This window comes from Salvelinus alpinus, chromosome 2 (genome assembly GCF_045679555.1).
Source record: "Salvelinus alpinus chromosome 2, SLU_Salpinus.1, whole genome shotgun sequence".
Taxonomy (NCBI): Eukaryota; Metazoa; Chordata; class Actinopteri; order Salmoniformes; family Salmonidae; genus Salvelinus; species Salvelinus alpinus.
The window spans coordinates 83,757,403-83,784,902 of record NC_092087.1 but is presented as its reverse complement, the minus strand read 5'-3'; the positions used below and the strand labels follow the sequence as shown (position 1 = coordinate 83,784,902).

The 27,500-nt window shown below is 46.2% G+C and overlaps 3 protein-coding genes and 1 long non-coding RNA gene across 5 annotated transcripts in view; 1 reads left to right on the top strand and 3 right to left on the bottom strand.

Moving 5' to 3' along the window:
• The window catches only part of cyth4b (cytohesin 4b), a 15,102-nt gene extending 6,323 nt beyond the window's left edge, over nt 1–8,779 (top strand). For both annotated transcript variants that reach the window (XM_071389617.1, XM_071389616.1), the window contains exons 5-13: nt 1,320–1,438; nt 1,696–1,776; nt 2,059–2,171; nt 2,468–2,616; nt 2,909–3,020; nt 4,222–4,298; nt 6,527–6,598; nt 6,791–6,945; nt 7,712–8,779. In XM_071389617.1, the coding sequence (XP_071245718.1) occupies nt 1,320–1,438; nt 1,696–1,776; nt 2,059–2,171; nt 2,468–2,616; nt 2,909–3,020; nt 4,222–4,298; nt 6,527–6,598; nt 6,791–6,945; nt 7,712–7,793 (960 nt within the window). In that variant the 3' untranslated portion in view covers nt 7,794–8,779. The remainder of the gene's footprint in view (nt 1–1,319; nt 1,439–1,695; nt 1,777–2,058; nt 2,172–2,467; nt 2,617–2,908; nt 3,021–4,221; nt 4,299–6,526; nt 6,599–6,790; nt 6,946–7,711) is intronic.
• Nucleotides 8,780–9,067: 288 nt separating this feature from the next.
• On the bottom strand, nt 9,068–9,979 carry LOC139567973 (uncharacterized). The gene is made up of 3 exons (XR_011673486.1): nt 9,606–9,979; nt 9,228–9,374; nt 9,068–9,185 (listed from the first exon to the last, which is right to left on the bottom strand). It is a non-coding gene; the product is annotated as an uncharacterized lncRNA (long non-coding RNA).
• A 1,513-nt stretch (nt 9,980–11,492) lies between these two features.
• On the bottom strand, nt 11,493–21,773 carry LOC139567968 (protein FAM83F-like). Its single transcript, XM_071389612.1, has 5 exons — nt 21,157–21,773; nt 16,044–16,211; nt 15,542–15,663; nt 14,049–14,776; nt 11,493–12,080 (listed from the first exon to the last, which is right to left on the bottom strand). The coding sequence occupies exons 1-5, from the start codon at nt 21,625–21,627 to the stop codon at nt 12,031–12,033; spliced, it is 1,539 nt and encodes a 512-aa protein (XP_071245713.1). The 5' UTR covers nt 21,628–21,773; the 3' UTR covers nt 11,493–12,030.
• Nucleotides 21,774–22,455: 682 nt separating this feature from the next.
• Nucleotides 22,456–26,781, bottom strand: LOC139567970 (GRB2-related adaptor protein 2-like). Its single transcript, XM_071389614.1, has 7 exons — nt 26,670–26,781; nt 25,933–26,020; nt 25,317–25,408; nt 24,387–24,506; nt 24,071–24,233; nt 23,317–23,691; nt 22,456–23,012 (listed from the first exon to the last, which is right to left on the bottom strand). Exons 2-7 carry the CDS (start codon nt 26,008–26,010, stop codon nt 22,812–22,814), a joined length of 1,029 nt encoding a protein of 342 aa, XP_071245715.1. The 5' UTR covers nt 26,011–26,020; nt 26,670–26,781; the 3' UTR covers nt 22,456–22,811.
• Nucleotides 26,782–27,500: the final 719 nt, after the last annotated feature.

Genomic DNA, 27,500 nt, shown 5'->3' with positions numbered 1-27,500 from the left:
CACCAGGACTAGGGTTGGTGACCACTGCTCTAGTGGCTAAAGCTATTTACAACCAGTAGATCACCAAGACTAGGGTTGGTGACCACTGCTCTAGTGGCTAAAGCTATTTACAACAGCTGACTATTGACAGAGAATGTAACTTTTCCCCTCAGTTACAGTGCTGATGAGAAAGGGGAAGAGATATTGAGTTTTAAGGAATAGTGATTTTTTTTTTTTAAACGGTGCACTAATTCCGTCTCAAGCTTTTAGGAAGTCTAGTCAAACAGATGGAATCTATGAGATCATTCTGAAACAAGACTAACAACAGCATTGAACAACCAATCACAGATCGGAAGGCCGGTGTGTGTATGTGTGTGTTACTCACTCTTATCACTGCAAAAGCTATATAAAAGTGTTACATTTAAAGTGTTTTATAGTATCTGACTGACTGATTGTCTAAATCAAATCAAATCAAATTTATTTATATAGCCCTTCTTACATCAGCTGATATCTCAAAGTGCTGTACAGAAACCCAGCCTAAAACCGCAAGCAATGCAGGTGTAGAAGCACGGGGGCTTGGAAAAACTCCCTAGAAATGCCAAAACCTAGGAAGAAACCTAGAGAGGAACCAGGCTATGAGGGGTGGCCAGTCCTCTTCTGGCTGTGCCGGGTGGAGATTATAACAGAACATGGCCAAGATGTTCAAATATTCATAAATGACCAGCATGGTCAAATAATAATAATCACAGTGGTTGTCGAGGGTGCAACAGGTCAGCACCTCAGGAGTAAATGTCAGTTGGCTTTTCATAGCCGATCATTAAGAGTATCTCTACCGCTCCTGCGGTCTCTAGAGAGTTGAAAACAGCAGGTCTGGGACAGGTAGCACGTCTGGTGAACAGGTCAGGGTTCCATAGCCGCAGGCAGAACAGTTGAAACTGGAGCAGCAGCACGGCCAGGTGGACTGGGGAGAGCAAGGAGTCATCATGCCAGGTAGTCCTGAGGCATGGTCCTAGGGCTCAGGTCCTCCGAGAGAGAGAAAGAAAGAAAGAGAGAAAGACAGAAATAGAGAGAGCATACTTAAATTCACACAGGACACCGGATAAGACAGGAGAAATAATTCAGATTAAACAGACTGATCCTAGCCCCCCGACACATAAACTACTGCAGCATAAATACTGGAGGCTGAGACAGGAGGGGACAGGAGGGGAGACAGGAGGGGTCAGGAGACACTGTGGCCCCATCCGATGATGCCCCCGGACATACTGGTTAATTGATTGGTTAATTGACTGGTTGATGTATTGGTTAATTGGTTAATTGATGTCTGTTTTACATCATTCTAGGGTATAAACTACCTGGTAGAGAACAAGCTTCTGGAGAGGAACCCTCTGCCAATAGCAGAGTTCCTTTACAAGGAGGAGGGGCTCAATAAGACTGCTATTGGAGACTACCTGGGAGAGAGGTACAGTAGGGACATGGTTATGATGATGATGATGGTGGTGGTTGTGGTAATTATGATGATGATGGTGGTGATGATGGTGGTGATGGTGATGATGGTGATGATGGTGGTGGTGGTGAAGCGGCGATGGCTGAGGGGAGAGGACAAAGGGGGAGATTTTCGAGGAGATGGGAGACAGTGAAGTCATATCAATAATAATATGATGATAGGTCTTGTAGTTAGTGCCTCCCCGTCTGCTCAGTCTGCTTGTGTCTTTACAGAGAAGACCTCCACCTCCAGACACTGAAAGCCTTTGTGGACCTCCATGAGTTCTCAGACCTCAACCTGGTACAGGCACTGAGGTAGGTTGACGGACTGTTCATCAACTAACATTTCAATTCTCAGCTATGTTAAAATGACAGAACACATTTGGTCAAATAAAAGATGACTTGGGCTGAAGTTGTAGACTGAAGGCAGAACTCAGAAGCTCTGTGAGCCTGCCTGGTCTGAACCCCCTGTCTGAATGTCTGTCTGTATGTCTCAGGCAGTTCCTGTGGAGTTTCCGTCTGCCCGGCGAGGCTCAGAAGCTCTGTGAGCCTGACTGGTCTGAACCCCCTGTCTGAATGTCTGTCTGTATGTCTCAGGCAGTTCCTGTGGAGTTTCCGTCTGCCCGGCGAGGCACAGAAGATTGACCGCATGATGGAAACCTTCGCCACACGCTACTGTGACTGTAACGCTGAAGTCTTTCAGTCTACAGGTGTGTGTGTGTGTGTGTGGTGTAACCACGCGCTACTGTGACTGTGACTACACAGACATCTTTCAGTCTAGAGGTGTGTGTGTGTGTCTGTGTGTGTGTGTGTGTGTGTGTGTGTGTGTGTGTGTGTGTGTGTGTGTGTGTGTGTGTGTGTGTGTGTGTGTGTGTGTGTGTGTGTGTGTGTGTGTGTGTGTGTGTGTGTGTGTGTGTGTGTGTAGAGGTACTGTATGTGTTCTCATTTCCCTGAAATCACAATTAAAACTGTGTATAAATGTCTACATTTCTCTGTGTTCCCTCAGACACCTGCTACATCCTGTCGTTTGCCATCATCATGTTGAACACCAGCCTCCACAACCCCAACGTGAAGGACAAGACCCCTCTAGAGAGATTCATCTCTATGAACAGAGGCATCAACAACGGAGGGGACCTGCCCAATGAGCTGCTCACGGTGAGACACAACATCCAATCAGAGATGCCACATAGGTCACATCATCAGGAAGTAGTAGTTCATTGACCAATGAGATGTGTATGGTGAGACACACCGGCCATTCACAGTTTTCATATAGGTCACATGACCCTGAAGTATTGGGATCGGCCGATACTTCAGCCAATACTTGGTTTGAATTCTACCTTGATAGCAGTGGAAAGCTGTAGTTGTATAAAAACTAAACATACTGTATGTCAAACCAGGAAATGGCCCTTACCTCATCAGCTGGCTTCTCTGCTGTCTCCCTCTTCAGAAACTGTACGACAGCATCAGGAACGAGCCCTTTAAAATCCCAGAGGATGATGGGAACGACCTGACTCACACCTTCTTCAACCCCGACAGGGAGGGATGGCTCCTCAAACTAGGTGAGACACCCAAAAACATGGTCATGATGTCATGTAGCTGAAGTACCTCTTAAATACTGTTGCTCCTTGGGGAGCTCCGTCCTTCACAGATATCCAGAGATGTTATTAGCTGACGTACCTCTTAAATACTGTTGCTCCTTGGGGAGCTCCGTCCTTCACAGATATTCAGAGATGTTATTAGCTGACGTACCTCTTAAATACTGTTGCTCTTTGGGGAGCTCCGTCCTTCACAGATATCCAGAGATGTTATTAGCTGACGTACCTCTTAAATACCGTTGCTCCTTGGGGAGCTCCGTCCTTCACAGATATCCAGAGATGTTATTAGCTGACGTACCTCTTAAATACTGTTGCTCCTTGGGGAGCTCCGTCCTTCACAGATATCCAGAGATGTTATTAGCTGACGTACCTCTTAAATACTGTTGCTCCTTGGGGAGCTCCGTCCTTCACAGATATCCAGAGATGTTATTAGCTGACGTACCTCTTAAATACTGTTGCTCCTTGGGGAGCTCCGTCCTTCACAGATATCCAGTGATGTTATTAGCTGACGTACCTCTTAAATACTGTTGCTCCTTGGGGAGCTCCGTCCTTCACAGATATCCAGAGATGTTATTAGCTGACGTACCTCTTAAATACTGTTGCTCCTTGGGGAGCTCCGTCCTTCACAGATATCCAGAGATGTTATTAGCTGACGTACCTCTTAAATACTGTTGCTCCTTGGGGAGCTCCGTCCTTCACAGATATCCAGAGATGTTATTAGCTGACGTACCTCTTAAATACTGTTGCTCCTTGGGGAGCTCCGTCCTTCACAGATATCCAGAGATGTTATTAGCTGACGTACCTCTTAAATACTGTTGCTCCTTGGGGAGCTCCGTCCTTCACAGATATCCAGAGATGTTATTAGCTGACGTACCTCTTAAATACTGTTGCTCCTTGGGGAGCTCCGTCCTTCACAGATATCCAGAGATGTTATTAGCTGACGTACCTCTTAAATACTGTTGCTCCTTGGGGAGCTCCATCCTTCACAGATATCCAGAGATGTTATTAGCTGATTTACACCTGGAACATTAAAAGCCAGCACCTTCCCTTCCCTGTTGGACTCTGTAGTCTGGTGGATCAAACCAACAGTAGGATGCCGTCTAGATAGTAAACAGACAAAAGCCGTATCATATCTAGAGTCAGATGTGTGTGTTTGGTTGTCCAGGAGGCAGAGTGAAGACGTGGAAGAGGAGATGGTTCATCCTGACTGACAACTGCCTCTACTACTTTGAGTACACCACTGTAAGTCTCTACTACTTTGAGTACACCATTGTAAGTCTCTACTACTTTGAGTACACCACTGTAAGTCTCTACTACTTTGAGTACACCACTGTAAGTCTTTACTACTTTGAGTTCACCACTGTAAGTCTCTACTACTTTGAGTACACCACTGTAAGTCTCTACTACTTTGAGTACACTACTGTAAGTCTTTACTACTTTGAGTTCACCACTGTAAGCCTCTACTACTTTGAGTACACCACTGTAAGTCTCTACTACTTTGAGTACACCACTGTAAGTCTCTACTACTTTGAGTACACCACTGTAAGTCTCTACTACTTTGAGTTCACCACTGTAAGTCTCTACTACTTTGAGTACACCACTGTAAGTCTCTACTACTTTGAGTACACCACTGTAAGTCTCTACTACTTTGAGTACACCACTGTAAGTCTCTACTACTTTGAGTTCACCACTGTAAGTCTCTACTACTTTGAGTACACCACTGTAAGTCTCTACTACTTTGAGTACACCACTGTAAGTCTCTACTACTTTGAGTACACCACTGTAAGTCTCTACTACTTTGAGTTCACCACTGTAAGTCTCTACTACTTTGAGTTCACCACTGTAAGTCTCTACTACTTTGAGTTCACCACTGTAAGTCTCTACTACTTTGAGTTCACCACTGTAAGCCTCTACTACTTTGAGTTCACCACTGTAAGTCTCTACTACTTTGAGTTCACCACTGTAAGCCTCTACTACTTTGAGTTCAGCACTGTAAGTCTCTACTACTTTGAGTACACCACTGTAAGTCTCTACTACTTTGAGTTCACCACTGTAAGTCTCTACTACTTTGAGTTCACCACTGTAAGTCTCTACTACTTTGAGTACACCACTGTAAGTCTCTACTACTTTGAGTACACCACTGTAAGTCTCTACTACTTTGAGTTCACCACTGTAAGTCTCTACTACTTTGAGTACACCACTGTAAGTCTCTACTACTTTTAGTACACCACTGTAAGTCTCTACTACTTTGAGTAGACCACTGTACGTCTCTACTACTTTGAGTTCACCACTGTAAGTCTCTACTACTTTGAGTACACCACTGTAAGTCTCTACTACTTTGAGTACACCACTGTAAGTCTCTACTACTTTGAGTTCACCACTGTAAGTCTCTACTACTTTGAGTTCACCACTGTAAGTCTCTACTACTTTGAGTACACCACTGTAAGTCTCTACTACTTTGAGTTCACCACTGTAAGTCTCTACTACTTTGAGTACACCACTGTAAGTCTCTACTACTTTGAGTACACCACTGTAAGTCTCTACTACTTTGAGTGCACCACTGTAAGTCTTTACTACTTTGAGTACACCACTGTAAGTCTCTACTACTTTGAGTACACCACTGTAAGTCTCTACTACTTTGAGTTCATCACTGTAAGCCTCTACTACTTTGAGTACACCACTGTAAGTCTCTACTACTTTGAGTACACCACTGTAAGTCTCTACTACTTTGAGTACACCACTGTAAGTCTCTACTACTTTGAGTACACCACTGTAAGTCTCTACTACTTTGAGTACACCACTGTAAGTCTCTACTACTTTGAGTTCACCACTGTAAGTCTCTACTACTTTGAGTTCACCACTGTAAGTCTCTACTACTTTGAGTACACCACTGTAAGTCTCTACTACTTTGAGTTCACCACTGTAAGTCTCTACTACTTTGAGTACACCACTGTAAGTCTCTACTACTTTGAGTACACCACTGTAAGTCTCTACTACTTTGAGTACACCACTGTAAGTCTCTACTACTTTGAGTACACCACTGTAAGTCTCTACTATTTTGAGTACACCACTGTAAGTCTCTACTACTTTGAGTACACCACTGTAAGTCTCTACTACTTTGAGTACACCACTGTAAGTCTCTACTACTTTGAGTACACCACTGTAAGTCTCTCCTACCTGCCTACTCCTCTATGTCCATCCCTCTGTCCATCTCACTGACCCCTTTCAATACCTCTCCATTCCTCCTTTAAGTTCATCTCCATCTGTCCATCCCCTTCTCCTTCCTTCCTTTCTAACTTTCCTATTGCTTTTCATCCCTCCATCTCTTCCCCGCCCAATGAAAACATTCCCTCTGCATCGGTTATATCCCTCCATACCCCTCCTTCCTTGGTCCCTGCCTCCATCCTCTACTGCAACTCTCTCCATCCCTCCCTCTCTAACCTCCTTCCTCTAACCTCATCTCTCTACAGGACAAGGAGCCCAGAGGCATCATCCCTCTGGAGAACCTGTGTGTGAGAGAGGTGGTGTATGCACGCAAACCAGTAAGAACACAATACCCTTAGACACTCATCCTTCAGTGTTTGTGTGTGTGTGTGTGTGTGTGTGCGTGTGTGCGTGCGTGTGTGTGAAAGAGAGAGAGTGAGAGCAGACCAGTAAGAATGCACTACTCACCCTTACTTACCCTTCCGTGTGATTGACTTGATTGCTCCTGTCTGTCTCTCTGTGTTCCTCAGTACTGTCTGGAGCTGTATAACCCCAACAGCAGGGGACAGAAGATCAAGGCGTGTAAGACAGAGACAGACGGCAGAGTGGTGGAGGGGAAACACCAGTCGTACATGATCTGTGCTGCTACCGCTGAGGAACGAGACACATGGATAGAGAGCATCAGGTAGAACGCCTGGAAGAACACACTGGTGGGAGGACCTACAGGAGATACACACACACCAGTGGAGGCTGGCGGGAGGAGCTGTAGGAGGACGAGCTCATTGTATTGGCTGGAATGGCATTTATGGAACGGAGTCAAACGTGTGGTTCCCATGTGTTTTGATGTGTTTGATACCGTTCCATTTATTCCATTCCTGCCATTACAATGAGCCCATCCTCCTATAGCTCCTCCCAGTTCCACCACACACACGCACGCACGCACGCACGCACGCACGCACGCACGCACACACACACACACACACACACACACACACACACACACACACACACACACACACACACACACACACACACACAGATAGACAACACAGTGACTAGGGTCTGGCTTCAATGATGGACTCTTTTGGCAGAGAGCAACTGTGTCACTGCCTACATCGATAAGAACATTTGAAAAAATTCTGTGACTCTCCCGACCAATCAGGAGGCAGACATTCCAGAACGCCGCAATTCAAAACCAAAGTTTGCAGGCAAAACCTTTGCAGTGGTTTTAGTGAAGGTAGTTCGCCACTTTCAAAATGCACTCATTAAAAAGAACTTCTGTGGTCTCCATCTTACCAGCTACTATTTAGTATTTGATTTAAGCGGTAGAGCAGTGACCTAGAGAGAGACGTACTGTCGTTCCTCTATGTTGCCTAGGTTGGGCTTTTAGAGGCTCCACACGCTCTCACAACACCATTAAATACCCAGCATCCTGTTATCTCACGTTACAGAGCCAGCATCACCAAGGACCCCTTCTATGACCTGGTGTCGGTGCGTAAGAAGAAGGTGATCAACCAGGCTCCCCAAGACTGAGACAGGACAGCACCCCCTGTGGATCAATCACAGTACTGCATCACAGAGGGAACCCCTACAGCAAATAGTACAATCAATAGACTTTGGTTCAGGTTCAGTGGATCTGACTAAGCATTGGGAACCTGGACACTTTCAGCAGTGAGAATCAGGACTTTCTACCTTAAAAAGGAATTAGAAATTAACTTTTGTCATAATGAGAATTGAGGGATAATTTGTTTAGTTGCAAGAAGAGTTCCTGAGAAGACTGCTGGGGGAAACACTGATTTGGACTTTTATCTGGATTAATTAAAAGGGTGGAACTGTGTACTGTCTGGAAGAGTGACTTCTCATTTTGAACCACAGCCGTGTCAAAGGACTTCCTTCTTATCCTGTGAGATGAAATACTGTCATTGTCAGCAGCTGTCAACGTGACCTGTACATACTGTGTGTTGTTAAGGTGACAGAAGTGAAGCCAAGAGAGCGGTTTCTCATGTGTACATACTGCAGATAGAAACCACCTCAAGCATGGCTGATTCTACCTACTGTCCTTGTATGACTCTTTGATTGTGTCCCAAATGGTGCCCTATTCTCTATACAGTGCACTACTTTCCACCAGAGCCTTGTGGACCCTGGTCAAAAGTGGTGCACTAAATAGGGAATAGGGTGCTATTTGAGATGCAGCCTTGTCTGCTGTTATAAGACCTCTGTGTCTGGTTTATCATACCTGTTCTATGTACTGGATGTACATCATGCTAATAGATAACACCTCGAACGTTGCTGGCTGCACCAACTGTACTGGGGCGGCAGGTAGCCTAGTGGTTAATAAGAGTATTGGGCCAGTAGCCACGAGGCTTCTGGTTCGAATCCCCGAGCCGCCTAGGTGAAAATGCCCTTGAGCAAGGCGCTTGACCCATAATGTTTGTGTAAATTGCTCTGGATAAGAGTGTCTGTTAAATGACTGAAATGTGTTTGTCTCTGTATGCTAATACTGTAGAGAGGATCTCTGAGTCGCCTGGTTATTGTATCTGTTCTGTCCACTATGTCTATAGATAAGACTGTATTGGTTAGAGAGAGAAACCATCAGATCTCACCAGGAAGTCAACACACTATTTATATCACAGAGGTGAATAGAGATAGCATACAAACACACAAAGACCTCTTCTGTCACCGTCATGCCATACAAGCACCAAACACACACAGAACCTGGGAGTACATATACAGAACCTGGGAGTACACATACAGAACCTGGGAGTACATACACAGAACCTGGGAGTACATATACAGAACCTGGGAGTACATATACAGAACCTGGGAGTACATATACAGAACCTGGGAGTACATATACAGACCCTGGGAGTACACACACAGAACCTGGGAGTACATATACAGACCCTGGGAGTACATATACAGAACCTGGGAGTATACACACAGAACCTGGGAGTACATATACAGAACCTGGGAGTACATATACAGAACCTGGGAGTACATATACAGACCCTGGGAGTACATATACAGACCCTGGGAGTACATATACAGAACCTGGGAGTACATATACAGAACCTGGGAGTACATATACAGAACCTGGGAGTACATATACAGAACCTGGGAGTACACACACAGAACCTGGGAGTACATATACAGAACCTGGGAGTACATATACAGAACCTGGGAGTACACACACAGAACCTGGGAGTACATATACAGAACCTGGGAGTACATATACAGAACCTGGGAGTACATATACAGAACCTGGGAGTACACACACAGAACCTGGGAGTATACACACAGAACCTGGGAGTATACACACAGAACCTGGGAGTACATATACAGAACTATTGTCTCTACCATGTTCTTCTATTCATGTTTATTTTTTTATCTTGTACTTTAATTGTTCAATTGATTATTAAATAAATGGCATACAAAGGCCATTGTGAACATGTCAGATTACTGGGTGGTAGTTGCCTGTAAGCACAGATCTAGGATCAGCTCCCTCTCTCCCAGTCCTATTCTCAACCATCAGAGTTAATGTTAAACTGACCTTAGATCAGTAGTCAGGGGCAAATCCACCAGTAGGGTGAGAGCAGTAAGTCCTGTTTTCAGTCAGAAGGAAAGGGACACCTGCATGTTCCAGTTGAACACACACACACACACACATACACACAGTCTGGTAAAGCTAACCTTGTGGGGACACACAATTCAGTCCCATTCAAAATCCTATTTTCCCTAACCCCTAACCCGTACTCTTACCCTAACCTTAACCTGAACCCAAAAACCTAACCTTAACCCTAAACCTAACCCTAGCTCCTAACCCTAACCATTTCCTTAACCCTAACCCTAGCTCCTAACCCTAACACTAATTCTAACCTTAACCCTAAACCTCCTATAAATAACATTTGACCTCGGGGGGACGAACAAAATGTCCCCAATTGGTCAACTTTATGTTTGTTTACTATTCTTTACTATTCAAGAATAGTTAAACACGGTCACACACACACACACACACACACACACACACACACACACACACACACACACACACACACACACACACACACACACACACACACACACACACACACACACACACACAGTAAGAGGAAGTGAGAGATGGAGGAACCTGTGTTTGTTTCTGTGTGTCCAACACTGATCTCTATAGAGAAGTGACCCCTGCCGGTGGTGTTGGGAACAACACACTAGACAAAAGGACCATCTCTCATCTCCTCATCTGACAAAACTAACAGTGGTACAACCCAAGCCTCCTTATTCCTTCTAATGGACATAACCTATTGTCTCATACCATTATGGTGGTGTCTTGTGCTGAGAAAACTTAACACAAACTGAGTCTGTAGCAATGGTATAGCCTGCATAGAGCCAAGTTATTATCTTATGATTATTAGAGGTCTACATTAATGAGTCATAGGCTAATAACTGCTATGGAAAAAACATTCCTACATGTGTTTAAAGCCTCAGTTGTGTTTCTAATGCTCCAGGGTGAAGTTTCTCCTCTGTGCAGATCTAGGATCAGTTCCCCTCCCCCAATCCTAACCTTAACCATTAGTGGGGGGGAAATGTCAAACTGACCCCAGATCAGCGTTTATGGTCAGTTGGGCCAGTGTTGAGCGAACAGTGGTCTTTAGTCATCAACACCTCTGATCGCCTTCCTGTGTGCCTCTGTACTTCCGTTTTCAGTGTTGCGCCACACACCGGTCCTCCCTTGCATCAGTTCCCCTCACGCCTGTGGTTCCTCTCTGTGGTTAGAGCTGTAGCAAACACCCAGAGAGGAGGGAGGGATGGGATGGGAGTGTGTTTGAGAGAGAGAGGCTTATAACTGTGCAAACACACCCAGAGAGATGGGGAGAGGGTGGAGGGAAGAGAGAGAGCGCAGGAGGGAGAGAGAGATGGGTAGGGGATACGATGTATTTGTGAGGAAGTGACAATGCTTGGTCCCATCAGCAACACAGTGCTAAACTAGTCCACCAACCACACCACACGTCAGAGCGTCAGAACACGTGTTACAGCTATTGAATCTATTCTGCTCATTCAGGTCTACAGCCACTAGATGGCAGACCAGAATCATCACTGTCTACAGCGCCTTCACTGAAGACAAAGGCATGACCACAGAAACCTTAAACATCATCACATGACCACAGAAACCGTAAACATCAGCACACGTAACTACCACTGGCGAATCAGACCACAAATGTTACACGACTAGAAAACTCAGAAAAACATTTTTTTAATGTACTGAATAAACACACACTCAAATATCCATTCAAATCCATTCCACAATCCACTTATCATTGACGTACGTTGGTCACAGCATGAAACACACACCTAAAAGTCACATTAATTACATACAAGACTTCACAAGGCAACATGACATTATTCTTTACATGGTAAGTAAGTATCACAGACTTGGTGCTCAGTGACACAGGGCTTCTTCAACCTGGAATCCACTGTGATGAAACTGCCACGTCCACTTACACTATTACGACAACAAAGACGTTACTTCAAACACGGATGCTCTTTTCCTCAAAAGGAAAACAACAACTAATGTGCCTGGGGGCTGTTTCACCGATCGCCGATCTCAGCTTAGCGGCACAGGGAGGCTCTGTTTGTCCGTAGAATATCTCTGTACAGAGCAAGTAGAATTGACACATTATAGTAATTATTGCACCAGATCCCAAAGGTATTATGGAATCCCACAGAGAACCAGTTGAGTGGGGTGGTTTGAATCCGGATTGACTCAGGTTTTGAATCAGGATAGACTACAACTGTTCTTTGTTGATGGCCTACGGCTCTGTACGCCTGAAAGAAAGAATGAAAGAGGGAGGGAGGAAAATAGTGCAATGGTTAAATGACTTGAGAGAGATAAACAGAAATACAGGTATTGACATAACGACGAGAGAGGGAGAGGGAGAGGGAGAGGGAGAGGGAGAAGGAGAGGGAGAAGGAGAGGGAGAAGGAGAGGGAGAAGGAGAGGGAGGAGAAGGAGAGGGAGAAGGAGAGGGAGAAGGAGAGGGAGAGGGAGAAGGAGATGGAGAGGGAGAGGGAGAAAGAGAGGGAGAAGGAGAGGGAGAAGGAGAGGGAGAGGGAGAGGGAGAAGGAGAGGGAGAAGGAGATGGAGAGGGAGAAGGAGAGGGAGAAGGAGAAGGAGAAGGAGAGGGAGAAGGAGAGGGAGAAGGAGAAGGAGAAGGAGAGGGAGAAGGAGAGGGAGAGGGAGAGGGAGAAGGAGAGGGAGAGGGAGAGGGAGAAGGAGAGGGAGAAGGAGAGGGAGAAGGAGAAGGAGAGGGAGAAGGAGAAGGAGAAGGAGAGGGAGAAGGAGAGGGAGAGGGAGAAGGAGAGGGAGAAGGAGAAGGAGAGGGAGAGGGAGAGGGAGAGGGAGAAGGAGAGGGAGAAGGAGAGGGAGAAGGAGAGGGAGAGGGAGAGGGAGAGGGAGAAGGAGAGGGAGAGGGAGAAGGAGAGGGAGAAGGAGAGGGAGAAGGAGAAGGAGAAGGAGAGGGAGAAGGAGAGGGAGAAGGAGAAGGAGAAGGAGAAGGAGAGGGAGAAGGAGAGGGAGAAGGAGAAGGAGAGGGAGAAGGAGAGGGAGAAGGAGAGGGAGAGGGAGAGGGAGAAGGAGAGGGAGAGGGAGAAGGAGAGGGAGAAGGAGAGGGAGAAGGAGAGGGAGAAGGAGAGGGAGAGGGAGAGGGAGAGGAAGAAGGAGAGGGAGAAGGAGAGGGAGAGGGAGAAGGAGAGGGAGAAGGAGAGGGAGAAGGAGAGGGAGAGGGAGAGGGAGAGGGAGAGGGAGAAAGAGAGGGAGAGGGAGAAGGAGAGGGAGAAGGAGAGGGAGAAGGAGAGGGAGAAGGAGAGGGAGAGGGAGAGGGAGAGGGAGAAGGAGAGGGAGAAGGAGAGGGAGAGGGAGAAGGAGAGGGAGAAGGAGAGGGAGAGGGAGAAGGAGAAGGAGAAGGAGAAGGAGAGGGAGAAGGAGAGGGAGAGGGAGAAGGAGAGGGAGAAGGAGAGGGAGAAGGAGATGGAGAAGGAGAGGGAGAAGGAGATGGAGAGGGAGAAGGAGAGGGAGAAGGAGAGGGAGAAGGAGAGGGAGAAGGAGAGGGAGAGGGAGAAGGAGAGGGAGAGGGAGAGGGAGAAGGAGAGGGAGAAGGAGAGGGAGAGGGAGAGGGAGAGGGAGAGGGAGAAGGAGAGGGAGAAGGAGAGGGAGAGGGAGAAGGAGAGGGAGAGGGAGAAGGAGAGGGAGAGGGAGAGGGAGAGGAAGAAGGAGAGGGAGAAGGAGAGGGAGAAGGAGAGGGAGAAGGAGAGGGATAAGGAGAGGGAGAGGGAGAAGGAGAGGGAGAGGGAGAAGGAGAGGGAGAAGGAGAGGGAGAAGGAGAGGGAGAGGGAGAGGGAGAGGGAGAGGGAGAGGAAGAAGGAGAGGGAGAAGGAGAGGGAGAAGGAGAGGGAGAGGGAGAAGGAGAGGGAGAAGGAGAAGGAGAGGGAGAAGGAGAGGGAGAAGGAGAGGGAGAAGGAGAAGGAGAGGGAGAAGGAGAGGGAGAAGGAGAGGGAGATGGAGAAGGAGAGGGAGAAGGAGAGGGAGAAGGAGAGGGAGAAGGAGAGGGAGAAGGAGAAGGAGAGGGAGAGTGAGAGGGAGAGGGAGAGGAAGAAGGAGAGGGAGAAGGAGAGGGAGAAGGAGAGGGAGAGTGAGAGGGAGAGGGAGAAGGAGAGGGAGAGTGAGAGGGAGAGGGAGAAGGAGAGGGAGAGAGGATCAAACTGAGCTAAAATAATGACAGAAGAAAAACAACTTACTGTCATCGTCTTGTGTGTTGACAGTCTGTTGAGAAACACTCCTCAGGCTCTTTTTAAACTTCTTACTCTTCATTGGTTGTTTCACCATGACTTCAAGGTTATTCATCTCCTCCATACTATTGGTTCCCAACGATGTGGGGGAGGAGATTGGACTGGTTGCCGGGCTATCACCCCCGGTGTCCACGCTCTGATTGGCTGTCGATTTCCCCTTGAAGAGTTTCTTAAAAGAGCGGGATTTCTTCTCCAAAATGCTGTTGGTTTTTTTCGCCCCGACCTTCCCGCCGTCGGGTGGTAGCGGGGTGAGTTGATCCAACCACTCGCTGTTCACCTGCGTTAGTCCCTCAGGACCCGCAGTTATAGCCGTCTTTTCTATGCCTGGTAGATCCTGCAAGGACCCCGTCAGTCCAGGAACACTGTTCCCGCACACCAAAGAGTATTTGGGGTTGTGGTATTTATGTGCAGGCACCAGGAGATCACCTCCACGCGAGTTGCCTAGACTGACCTGGAATCTGGATGTGGCGACTCGTAACTGGGGTTTTACGGGCTCCACTTTGAGCCGCGTGGCGGCGGCCATGTTGGGAGGTGGGCTGAGGTTGAACTCCTTGTAGAGGTCCAGTTTTTCGGAGACGGCGTAGAGCTCGCAGAAGTCGCGGTCGAAGAAGTCGATCACCTGGCCAGTCATGACCGTGATCATGTTGCGGTCCATCCGAGACGAACTCCATGTGAAGCTAGAGGAGAAGAAGATCACAAGAACGATGTTTAGGTCTTCAATAAAGACACAGTGAAACACACACAGCAGAGAAGCTAGAAGAGAAAGAACAGATATGTTATGTCTTGGAAATAAACACACACACACACACACACACACACACACACACACACACACACACACACACACACACACACACACACACACACACACACACACACACACACACACACACACACACACACACACACACAAGACAAAGACAGAGAGAGAGAAAGAGAGAGAGAAAGAGAGAGAGAAAGAGAGGGGGAGAGAGAGAGAGAGAGAGAGAGAGAGAGAGAGAGAGAGAGAGAGAGAGAGAGAGAGAGAGAGAGAGAGAGAGAGAGAGAGAGAAAGAGAAAGAGAAAGAGAGGGAGAAAGAGGGGGAGAGAGAGAGAGAGAGAGAGAGAGAGAGAGAGAGAGAGAGAGAGAAAGAGTGAAAGAGAAAGAGAGAAAGTCAGGGAGAGAGAAGAGAGAGAAGAGAGAGAGAGAGAGAGAGAGAGAAAGAGAAAGAGAGAGAGAGAGAGAGAAAGAGAGGGAGAGAGAGAGTGATAGATAGAGAGAAAGAGAGAGAGAGAGAGAGAGAGAGAGAGAGAGAGAGAGAGAGAGAGAGAGAGAGAGAGAGAGAGAGAGAGAGAGAGAGAAAGAAAGAGTGAAAGAGAAAGAGAGAAAGAGAGGGAGAAGAGAGAGAAGAGAGAGAGAGACAGAGAGAGATAGAGAGAAGCATACAGCTACTTTCTCTTACCTGTAGGAGCCGAACATGACTTTGTCCCCATCCACCAGCATGTATTTACTACACAAAGAACCAAGGAGTCTACCGAAGGACAGACCCAACCCTGTACCCTGAACTGTACGAGTCCTGATGTTCTGAAAGATACAACACACACAGTTATATAAAGGGTTAGGGTTATGGTAACCTGACACCGTCATAAACAAAACGCACACAGACGAGCAAGATTCTGCATACACACAGAAAGCCATCAACTCCTCGGTGTTAAACCTCCCATATCCAAACTACCATCTGTGCATATTAACATAGAAATCTGTTGAATTTAAGATGCCAAAAATCATTTGACATTTTATTTATTTAGCAGACGCTCTTATCTAAAGCGACTTACAGTTTTCCCTTACTGGTCCCCCAGGCGTGTCACATGATCACACATGACACAGGGCCCTTGTTCAACACATAAGTGAGTAGCCTAAAGCCTTCAATGTCCTCTGCTTCAGTATGAGGGACCGTCTCTTACCCGCAGGTGCTGAGCTCCGACCTGCAGCCTGCAGCACATATCCAGGAAGTGTGGAACCCCGCTGACATCCAACAGGATGTAGACGGCCACGGAGCGTCGCGACGCCGCGTCCAGCAGGTCCTGCAGTATCTGGATGTCTGTCAGCAGGTCCATGACTATAGCTAACACCTGAAAGATACAAAGACAATCTAACTTTATTTAAAAATGGAATACAATCAGACTTTATTTAAACACACATAGAGGCAGGGGTAATCAAATACAATCAAACTTTATTTAAACACCTGGAGGGAGAAACACAGCAAATACATTCAAATCAAACTATATTTAACAGTCAACAATTAAATTTTTAAAAACATACAATTTACACAATGTATATGAAATATAGCTAGAACAATCCATGGAAATAAAAAGTGATTAAGATCAATAGTAGTGAATCATATCACTTGAAAGTCAATAAAACAATGAAAAACCTCGCTGACAAAAGGCCACACAACAATCACTGACTGTCGGGCTGAAAGCACAAGCAGGGCCTACAGAAAACACTTAGGCTTATAAAGGCTTATAAACAGTGACATCTTGGCGGTGTAGAGACATTTTTTGAACTTTTAAGCCAATTCTGCACATTTTACAACGGAGCTGAGAGACAATGTTGCAGTTTTAAATGTAGTTTCCTGCAGTGCTTGGCATTGTGCCATGGCTAACGCTGTGTTCTGTTTCTCAAACATCATGACAAAATAAATACTGATAAATTCATTGTTTTGGGGACTTTCAACTTTCTCCCTGAGCTTTAATGTTGGTGATTGTTAGTTCTCAGAGACGATACTATGAACAAATCTATATGTCCATTATCTTTACTACATACTTTATATCTGATTTTAGTGGTTTAAATTTATACTGAAAGCGTTTTTTTCATCCCTAAAATGAAACATATATTTATATATATATATTATTTTTTTTCGGACACAATTTTTTCTTTTTTACATTGTTTGGACTTAGGGGCCTGAAAAAACGCTTAAGCGGCCGCCTACGTATTTCAATGGAAGGAAATAGCTGACCCAACACGTCTCCTAGTTGCCCCAACACGTCTCCTAGTTGCCCCAACACGTCTCCTAGCTGCCCCAACATGTCTCCTAGTTTCCCCGAAGCTGCCAGGCTGGCAGAGACAAAGCAGAGACAGAGACAGGTATGTGGGGAGGGGTTTAACACAACATAAAACACCTGAGGAAGGAACAAGGAAGTGGAATCTCAGCTATTATCTTTCCTCAGAACTGGTTCTGTTCTGCTTAGCTTTTACTTTCTGTTTGATATGGGGAATTAATGAAAAAGTTGGAATTTCCATGGACCTAGAACTCTCTGGAGTAGGATGAGACCGATACATTGACTTGAATGTGTCCACAACATAACACTTTCTTTTCAGTCAAAAGGAAAGAAAATAGGATTTGAGTCACTTCAAAATGCCAATGTGAACAAGGCTTAACTAGCAGCCCTACAAAAGCTTTATTCTTGAGATGACCTTAGTAATGGGAAAGGGTGGAGGAGGAAAAGGTTTCTTCATTCACATGAATGTTCTCATTCAGACAAGGAAAAGGCTGTATGCTGACACAACATTCTCCAGAGGAAACATGCTGAGTGAAGGGTTCTCCGTTGTAACAACAGGGCCTGTGTTGTGTTCACAAAGCCTCGTACAGTAGGAGTGCTGATCAGCTTGGCCTTTTAGATCATAATGGACCGGGGAGACCTGATCCTAGATCAGCACTCCTACTCTAACCCATACACTTTATGAGTACGGGCAAAGAGAAACAACAAGTTACAGTATGAAATAATTCAAGTTAAAAACCTACACCACCACAATGTCTTCCATCTAACAGTAGCTGCAACAAAATCCACTCCTTGTTAATGCCATCCATGTCAATGTTGTGATGTAGATTACACAGTAATCTATTCTACTGTATGTAGATGAAGACAACCACAGTCTGCTAAGCTAAACACACCACACCTGATTATGCAGGTCCCTGTATCACTACTGAGTGTGTGTCTGTGTGTGTGGACGTGTTTAACTATACATGTGGGGACCAGAAGTCCACACAAGAATAGTAAACAAACAAAGATTTGACCAACTGGGGACATTTTGTTAGTCCCCATGAGGTCAAATGCTATTTCTAGGGGGTTTAGGGTTAAGGTTTGAATTAGTGTTAGGGTTAGAATTACGTTAAGGGTTGAGGTTAGGAGCTATGGTTAGGTTAAGGTCAGGTTTTCGGGTTAGGGTAAGAGTATGGGTTAGGGTAAGAGTACGGGTTAGGGAAAATATGATTTTGAATGGGACTGAATTGTGTGTCCCCACAAGGTTAGCTGTACAAGACTGTGTGTGTTTGTGGAAAAGGAGGGCTGAACAGGCCCCCATTAACATTGAAGGGGCTGTAGTGGAGCGGGTCGAGAGTTTCAAGTTCCTTGGTGTCCACATCACCAACGAACGATCATGGTCCAAACATACCAAGACAGTCGTGAAGAGGGCACGACAAAACCTTTTCCCCCTCAGGAGACTGAAAAGATTTGGCATGGGTCCCCAGAATCCTCAAAAGGTTCTACAGCTGCACCACCGAGAGCATCCTGGCCGGTTGCATCACCGCCTGGTATGGCAACTGCTCGGCATCTGACCGTAAGGCACTACAGATGGTAGTGAGTACAGCCAAGTACATCACTGGGGCCAAGCTTCCTGCCATCCAGTACCTCTATACCAGACGGTGTCAGAGGAAAGCCCCAAAAATTTGCAAAGGCTCCAATCACCCAAGTCATAGACTGATCTCTCTGCTACCGCACGGCAAGCGGTAGCGGAGCGCCAAGTCTAGGACCAAAAGGCTCCTTAACAGCTTCTACCCTCAAGCCATAAGAGTGCTGAACAATGAATCAAATGGTCACCCAAACTATTTATATTGACCACTCGTTATTGTTATGTAATTTTCTTGTGTTCTTTATTTAATTAATTTTTAAACTTTTTAATTTTCTTAACTCCTTCTCTAACTGCATTGTTGGTTAAGGGCTTGTCAATCAGCATTCCACGGTAAGGTCTACACCTGCTGTATTCGGCGCATGTGACACAAACTATTTGATTTGATGTGTGGGTGGTGTGTACTTGACACCACATTCTCTCCATTTCTCATAACATTAAACACACTGGTTCAAAGCAGCAGGCTGCGGTGTTCCATGAAATCCTGTTTGGCACACACACACACACACACACACACACACACACACACACACACACACACACACACACACACACACACACACACACACACACACACACACACACACACACACACACACACACACACACACACACACACACACACACACACCTGAGAAATGACTTTCATATTTTCTCATTCACTCACTTGACAGGTAGGTGAACTAGAAGTAGGGTGAAGTTGCCCCTAGGTGCTGATCTTGGGTCAGTTTTACATTTCTCCCACTAATGGTTAAGGTTAGGATCGGGGGAGGGGAAGCTGATCCTAGATCTGTACCTAGGGGAAACTTCAGCCCAGAGTTGTGGGGGAATCGCCTGTAGGTATAGATAGACAGTGCATGTACATTTACATGACATTGTAGGCTACCTGCCGCCCTCTGACCTCACATTAACACACTGTCATATATGTAACATACTGTATATGACATAGGCCCAGGTTTAACATATCCTCAACTATCAACATACTCCTGTAACAATATACTGTATTGACACAATCATTTTTAACATGTTTTATTTAACCTTTAATTAACTAGGCAAGTCAGTTAAGAACAAATTCTTATTTAGAATGACGGCCTAAACCAAACCGGAACAAGACATCAATGTGATTGTGTGTTCTTCTAAGACCTAGTTGTACAAAGGGAGGAAATGTGTCATGGACTGACTGCCTGACTAACTGACTGACTGACTTGCTGATGGGGTGGCTCTGACTGGATGACTCACTGGCTGACTGGTTGACTGACTGCGTCAAGATGGGTGGGTCCAAAATGACTCAGTCTCTAGATACACTATAAAACAAACGTGGCTAAAGGCAACTCAAATAAGCAGCTCTGACTCCAGTTCGCCCTGTTATGTGCTGCCAACATGCTGAGTGATTTGTTCATTCATCACAATGGACCCCATTTATCTCTCCTGTGTTGTTGTAATGTGAGGTTGTACGCATCCAAACACAGCATGTGTGTGTGTGTCTTTGTATATGTGTTCTCTGAATAGCCTAATCATGAAAGCAAACCTAACTTTAATTGACATGACAGAATGTTTCCTGTGTAATAGGGAAATCAGCTGTTCGTTCAATGAGGGCATTCAACAATGATATATGTCATCAGACAGGATTCATGGCCCGTGGATGACCCCCAAGTCTACTGGAAATAATAATAATAACAAAAAAAATGACAAAAAAAGTTAATTGTTGGACGTAAAAGACTGTAGAAGCACCAGGAAATCAGCTCCAAGTGATTTTCATTTAAGAAATATGTTCCCAAGAATTCCCAGGCATAACAGAGAGACACGTGATCGTATATAAACGTAAGCAAGGTTTGAAATTATTCTGTTTTAGTCAAAACATGTATCTGTCTGGGCTTCTTGCGGTCAATTTGTAGTCTACAAATGATTTGTAATTATGTTCAGGCCTCTCGACAATCCTCTGTTCAGAAAATATCTTCCTGCTGTTGAGTTGATGATCACTGCTCTACAAGTTTAAACACTCACTTCCATAGGCCCCTGCTGACGCACACACACACACACGCACACACACACACACGCACGCACGCACGCCGCTTCACTCCGCTGAGACACGCCTCTAACAATCAGTCATTTATTCGGGCAATCCATCCAGTCTCTCTATTCAATCACCGCCTCTCCCCTAACCCCCCCAGCCGTATTTTAAGTTCTCTGATAAATTACTATATAGATTACTTTCCCATGAAAAAAATGGCTTCATGAGTTAGATTCCTACCTCACATTTGAGATACATAGGCCAGGGCTATCACTATCCCAATAATAAACCAATACAACACAGTCATAAGTCCTGCATTAATCAGTTCATCATTATGTTATTACATCATTATTGAACAGTATATACCCACAGTTCACCTTGGTAGCTTCTTGGATCAGCCTACGAATGACCTCCTTGATGTGCGGTCCGTTCTCTTTTGGCGGGTGCGTGTGAACCGCCACGCGTGTGACCCCCTTGAACAAACCCCCGTTGGGCCAACCGAGATCCAACGGCGGCACCTCTGTATCCGACATCTGCGGCCAGTACGTCGAATGGTGCCCCGAGTTCGCTTTGGAATCGTCGGGTTTCGCTTTTATTTCTCCGCTCTTCTCTTCATCTTCAGTGTCATATTCTTTGAAAGTGTTCCTTATCGTTTTAATATCACGGGCCGAGAGAAAGTCTTTCACTTTGTCCTCTTTCAGTCGCATTTTGAACGCGCCGTCACCGTTTTTGAGCAGTTGTTCAACCGCCGCGCGTTGTTCTTCGCTGTAGTAAAACTCCGGTTTGGACTCCGGGACGTTCTCTTTGATGTGGCCGTCCTCCATGCATGTTAGCTGGGACTCGGCCATGGCTGGACACCGCTGTGTCACCGCTGGACTGAAGCCTATGGGTTAAGTCGCACAACCGCTACCGTGTGATTTGAAAAGGATCCGGAAGATACACCGTCACCTACCTACCTAGGCTACCTGTGTGACGTTTGACTTTGACAGCTAACCTCAAATGCCGCGTTCAGAAAACTGGGAACTTGGAACTCGGAAATCTCCGACTTCAGTGCGTTCAATACAACTGGGAACTCGGGAAAAAAAGCGAGTTCCGTCTGTGAAAAATCGTTTTGAATGGTCATCCAAGTCGGAATTCCAAGTCGGAAACTCGGGCATCCTAGAGTTACTTGAATTCCGAGTTGGATGACCATTCAAAAGCGCGTTATTTTCTGAGTTCCCAGTTGTCTTGAACGCGGCATTACCTGCCTTAGGGGCGGAACGATAAATACCTTATTATATGACGGAAATCACCCTATAGAAGCACCCAACGCTTATGTGGCTATCATGCACGTGACTGTCAGACTGTGATTATTGTTGGACTTCAAACAACCCAGATATTTGTGGCTCTTCCTGGAATTGGTTTTATTCCACAGTTAGTTGATCCAAGGCTATTGCTCTCACAAAAGTCAAACTCAAAATTAATGGTAGTTATGTTGCAACATTGATTAACATAAGGCTTTATACAGGGGCTTACAGAAAATGCATTTATTTGATAATCATACAGTAATAATTGTGTTCTGAAGTTTTAAATAGTTGAGTTATCCTGACATAAGCCTGGTTGGTAAAGTACATTCATAATAAACCAGAAAGAAAGCTACAATATGTATAATTAATGCTAAAGCTAATTGTTATGTCCTCTCTCTCTCTCTCTCTCTCTCTCTCTCTCTCTCTCTCTCTCTCTCTCTCTCTCTCTCTCTCTCTCTCTCTCTCTCTCTCTCTCTCTCTCTCTCTCTCTCTCTCTCTCTCTCTCTCTCTCTCTCTCAGAAATATAATTGTTATTGTTAGGGAGGCAGGTAGCCTAGCGGTTGAGGCTGTTGGGTCAGTAACCCGAAAGGTCACTGATTCGAATCCCTGAGTGAAAAATCTGTCAATATGCCCTTGAGCAAGGCACTTCACCCTAATTGCTCCTTTAAGTTGCTCTGGATAAGAACGTCTGCTATAATGAATTCAGATAATTATTTAGCTCTAAATGCTAACCATTTCCTTCTCTCTCATACAGGGTTGGTGTAGTTGGAAGGGAACACTCCCGTTTGTCCCCTCAGTCTTCCTTTCCACCATGACATGTCGGAACACTCTAGCACCTCGATGACGTCACCAGCCTTGAAGCTCAGCTCGTCCTTCTCCTCGGCGTTGAAGTCATACTGAGCTCTCACCTGCATCAGACCACTGCCCCCCGTGGTCACAGCCGCACGCTGGAACACAGGTACACACACAGGGGTTGATTAGACACGTAGCTCCATTCTATACACACACACACACACACACACACACACACACACACACACACACACACACACACACACACACACACACACACACACACACACACATCACCACACACACACACACACACACACACACACACACACACACACACACACACACACACACACACACACACACACACACACACACACACACACACAAACACACACACACACTCACACTCACACACACACACAGGAGGGAGGGATTTGGTTGTAGAGTGTATACTACCTGTGGTGGGGGTATGGGGTCTGGTGTGCGTGGCAGCGGTTGGTGAGGCTGGGGTGCGCGGGGCTGGTGAGGCTGGGGTATGCTGGGCAGGGGCAGGTGAGGCTGGGGTATGCTGGGCAGGGGCAGGTGAGGCTGGGGTGCGCGGGGCTGGTGAGGCTGAGGTATGCTGGGCAGGGGCAGGTGAGGCTGGGGTATGCTGGGCAGGGGCAGGTGAGGCTGGGGTGCGCGGGGCTGGTGAGGCTGAGGTATGCTGGGCAGGGGCAGGTGAGGCTGGGGTATGCTGGGCAGGGGCAGGTGAGGCTGGGGTGCGCGGGGCTGGTGAGGCTGGGGCTGAGAGGATGGGGCTGATGTCCTGGTCTGGCCGAATCCCCTCTCCTAGGAAGAAAAGTGAAATTAGAGAGAGAGAGAGCACTGTTATAACTTTTCTTTCAGATTCAATAAACCGATAATGAACAGTTTTAGCTATTTATCCTGATCAAGCTTGAAGTACCCGACACCATCATTTAGTGAATAGGGATCCTCCATAGTTCTACTCCTGCCTGTGTTTCTGTGTCCAGCAGATAGATGCTGTTTAGAGACAGAGTTGTTCAGGGATCCTCCATAGTTCTACTCCTGCCTGTGTTTCTGTGTCCAGCAGATAGATGCTGTTTAGAGACAGAGTTGTTGATGTAGTACTCCACCAGCTCCTTTATTAACTATGTATAAGCCCTTTATAAACCCCTTGTAACTACTTATAACTACTTATAACCAGTACCTGTGTATCTGTGTCCAGCAGATAGATGCGGCTGTGTTTAGAGACAGAGTTGTTCATGTAATAGTTCACCAGCTCGTTGAAGGAGCTGAACTTCTCAGACCAGAGGTAATACTGCCCTCTGGTGTCTGCCATCACCTTGAAGTGCTGCACGTCTGCCTCGTGTCTGGGGGAGGAGAAGTAGGTAGGTAGGTAGGTAGGTAGGTAGGTAGGTAGGTAGGTATAGTGATATGATGCAAATATGAGGCAAATATGTGGTCAATGATGTTGTCGTGTACATGAATCTAGCTTTTTAATGTAAAGACACACACACACTGACCTAACGGATATGGAGAAGTCTCCTGGGGCGCTCTGGCTGCCCCTGATCAGAAAGGATCCTATAGGCTGGGCCATGAGAGACTCCTGGGCCTCACCTCGACTAGCACTCTCCTGGTACCAACTAGAGATGGAGGGAGAGGGGGAGGGAGGAGGAGAGAGGGGGAGAGAGAGAGTGGGTGAGAAGGGGTGGGGGGAGATGGAGAGCAGTAAACAAAATTGTATTTAGTATTTTTCATAACATCGGATTGTGTTCACACCTGCTTACACACAGACATCACATAGCCGACACACACTGACACACAGTACTGCTTGATTGTCTTGGGTAATACGTATGACCTGGGTAGGTGATTGTCTTGGGTAATACGTATGACCTGGGTAGGTGATTGTCTTGGGTAATAAGTATGACCTGGGTAGGTGATTGTCTTGGGTAATAAGTATGACCTGGGTAGGTGATTGTCTTGGGTAATAAGTATGACCTGGGTAGGTGATTGTCTTGGGTAATAAGTATGACCTGGGTAGGTGATTGTCTTGGGTAATAAATATGACCTGGGTAGGTGATTGTCTTGGGTAATAAATATGACCTGGGTAGGTGATTGTCTTGGGTAATAAGTATGACCTGGGTAGGTGATTGTCTTGGGTAATAAATATGACCTGGGTAGGTGATTGTCTTGGGTAATAAGTATGACCTGGGTAGGTGATTGTCTTGGGTAATAAATATGACCTGGGTAGGTGGTTGTCTTGGGTAATAAATATGACCTGGGTAGGTGATTGTCTTGGGTAATAAGTATGACCTGGGTAGGTGATTGTCTTGGGTAATAGGTATGACTGGGTAGGTGATTGTCTTGGGTAATAAATATGACCTGGGTAGGTGATTGTCTTGGGTAATTAAGTATGACCTAGGTAGGTGATTGTCTTGGGTAATAAGTATGACCTGGGTAGGTTTATGTCGATGTAGTTACGTGGTATGAATCCCTTCTTTCCATGTCGCTCAGCCATCAACCAGTCATCATTGGTGCCCAAGATCTACAGAGAACAGAGGAGTGGGACACGCACACACACACACACACACACGCACACACACGCACACACACACACACACACACACACACACACACACATGCACACACACACACACACACACACACACACACACACACACACACACACACACACACACACACACACACACACACACACACACACACACACACACACACACACACACACACACACACACACACACACACACACACACATAAGGTGGTTAGAATGGAGAAGTATTGACATAAGTCAAAGAGTGCAAACAGGAAATGCTGTGGATACCGTATGACTTATACATGTTTGCCATTTGACCGTCTCACAACATAGCTTACTGTATGCTATAACAAAGGCCTGTGACCAACATGTCAGCACCTATCAACTAACAATGGGTTTGCAAGACAGTGTTGCATGGAGTATTCCCGACATAAGGGTTGTCTACTTATGTTTACTATGTGCCCTTGCTAGGGTACACTAGTCGTGTGCAAGGGGATTGCTGTCCTCTTTACCTTCATGTTGTCTCCCTTCCTGAAGCTCAGCTCATCCTCAGCAGTGGCTGTAAAGTCATACTTACCTACTGCCTCCATAGCAGGAAGTCTGGGGGGAGTTCAGGGGGAGAGAGAGAGAGGGAGGTGACACAGAGAGGGAGAGAGAGAGAAGAGGGAGGTAGGGAGGGACCGGAAGAGAGAGAGAGAGAGAAGAGGGAGGGACAGGGAGAGAGAGAAAGAGAGAGAGAGAAGAGGGAGGGGCAGGGAGAGAGAGAGAGAAGAGGGAGGTAGGTAGGGACCGGAAGAGAGAGAGAGACAGAAGAGGGAGGGACAGGGAGAGAGAGGGAGAGAGAGAAAGAGAGAAGAGGGAGGTAGGGAGGGACCGGAAGAGAGAGAGAGAGAGAAGAGGGATGAACAGGGAGAGAGAGGGAGAGAGAGAGACAGAAGAGGGAGGGACAGGGAGAGAGAGAGAGGGGGGATAGGTAAAGAGAGGGAGAGAGAGAGAGAGACAGAAGAGGGAGGGACAGGGAGAGAGAGAGAGGGGGGATAGGTAAAGAGAGGGAGAGAGATAAAGGAAGGAAGGAAGGAAGGAAGGGGGAGAGGACAGGATAGAGAGGTTAAACAAAGGCATAGTTCTCTAACAGAAACCCAAAACACATCAACTTTGACACATCATTAATGAATATACGATCCTATAGACAACAACAACAACTACAACAACAACAACAAGAAATGCTGTAAAGGAAACTGCTACATACCTCGATTCCCCCAGACAGCACGGTTAGTAGAGATGGTAGCTCCAAACTTTAACTGTCCTTGTCACAGTTCTGACAGACAGGATATGATGCAGTCCTGCAGTTGCGCAAACACAACCTTGTTCTCAAGCTGTTTAGAAGATGTCTCACCGTATACACACACACACACACACACACACACACACACACACACACACACACACACACACACACACACACACACACACACAGACAGACACACACACACACACAGACAGACACACACAGACACACACACACACACACACACACACACACACACACACACACACACAGACACACACAGACACACACGCACGCACGCACGCACGCACGCACGCACGCACGCACGCACGCACACACACACACACACACACACACACACACACACACACACACACACACACACACACACATACACACACACACACACACACACACACACACACACACACACACACACACACACACACACACACACACACACACACACACACACACACACACACACACACACACAAACACAAACAGACATGAACACATACAGAGAGAGAAGGGGTGAAACCACAATGCAGTCTCAGTGTGGCCATATGCTAAATAAAGTCTGTTTCAGAAGAGAACATTCATCTTCGACAAACTTCCTCCTTTGGAAGCCCTGCTGTAGCTGCTGTTTCTGGAAACACCCAAATAACCTGTTACATTTCACTTGCCAGCGTTATGATCCTCTGTGCTGGAGAATACACACTTTATGTTGCACAAGCAAACACAATATTCTCTCTTGCAACCAACTCACACGTTCCCTTTCTCATATGTTTT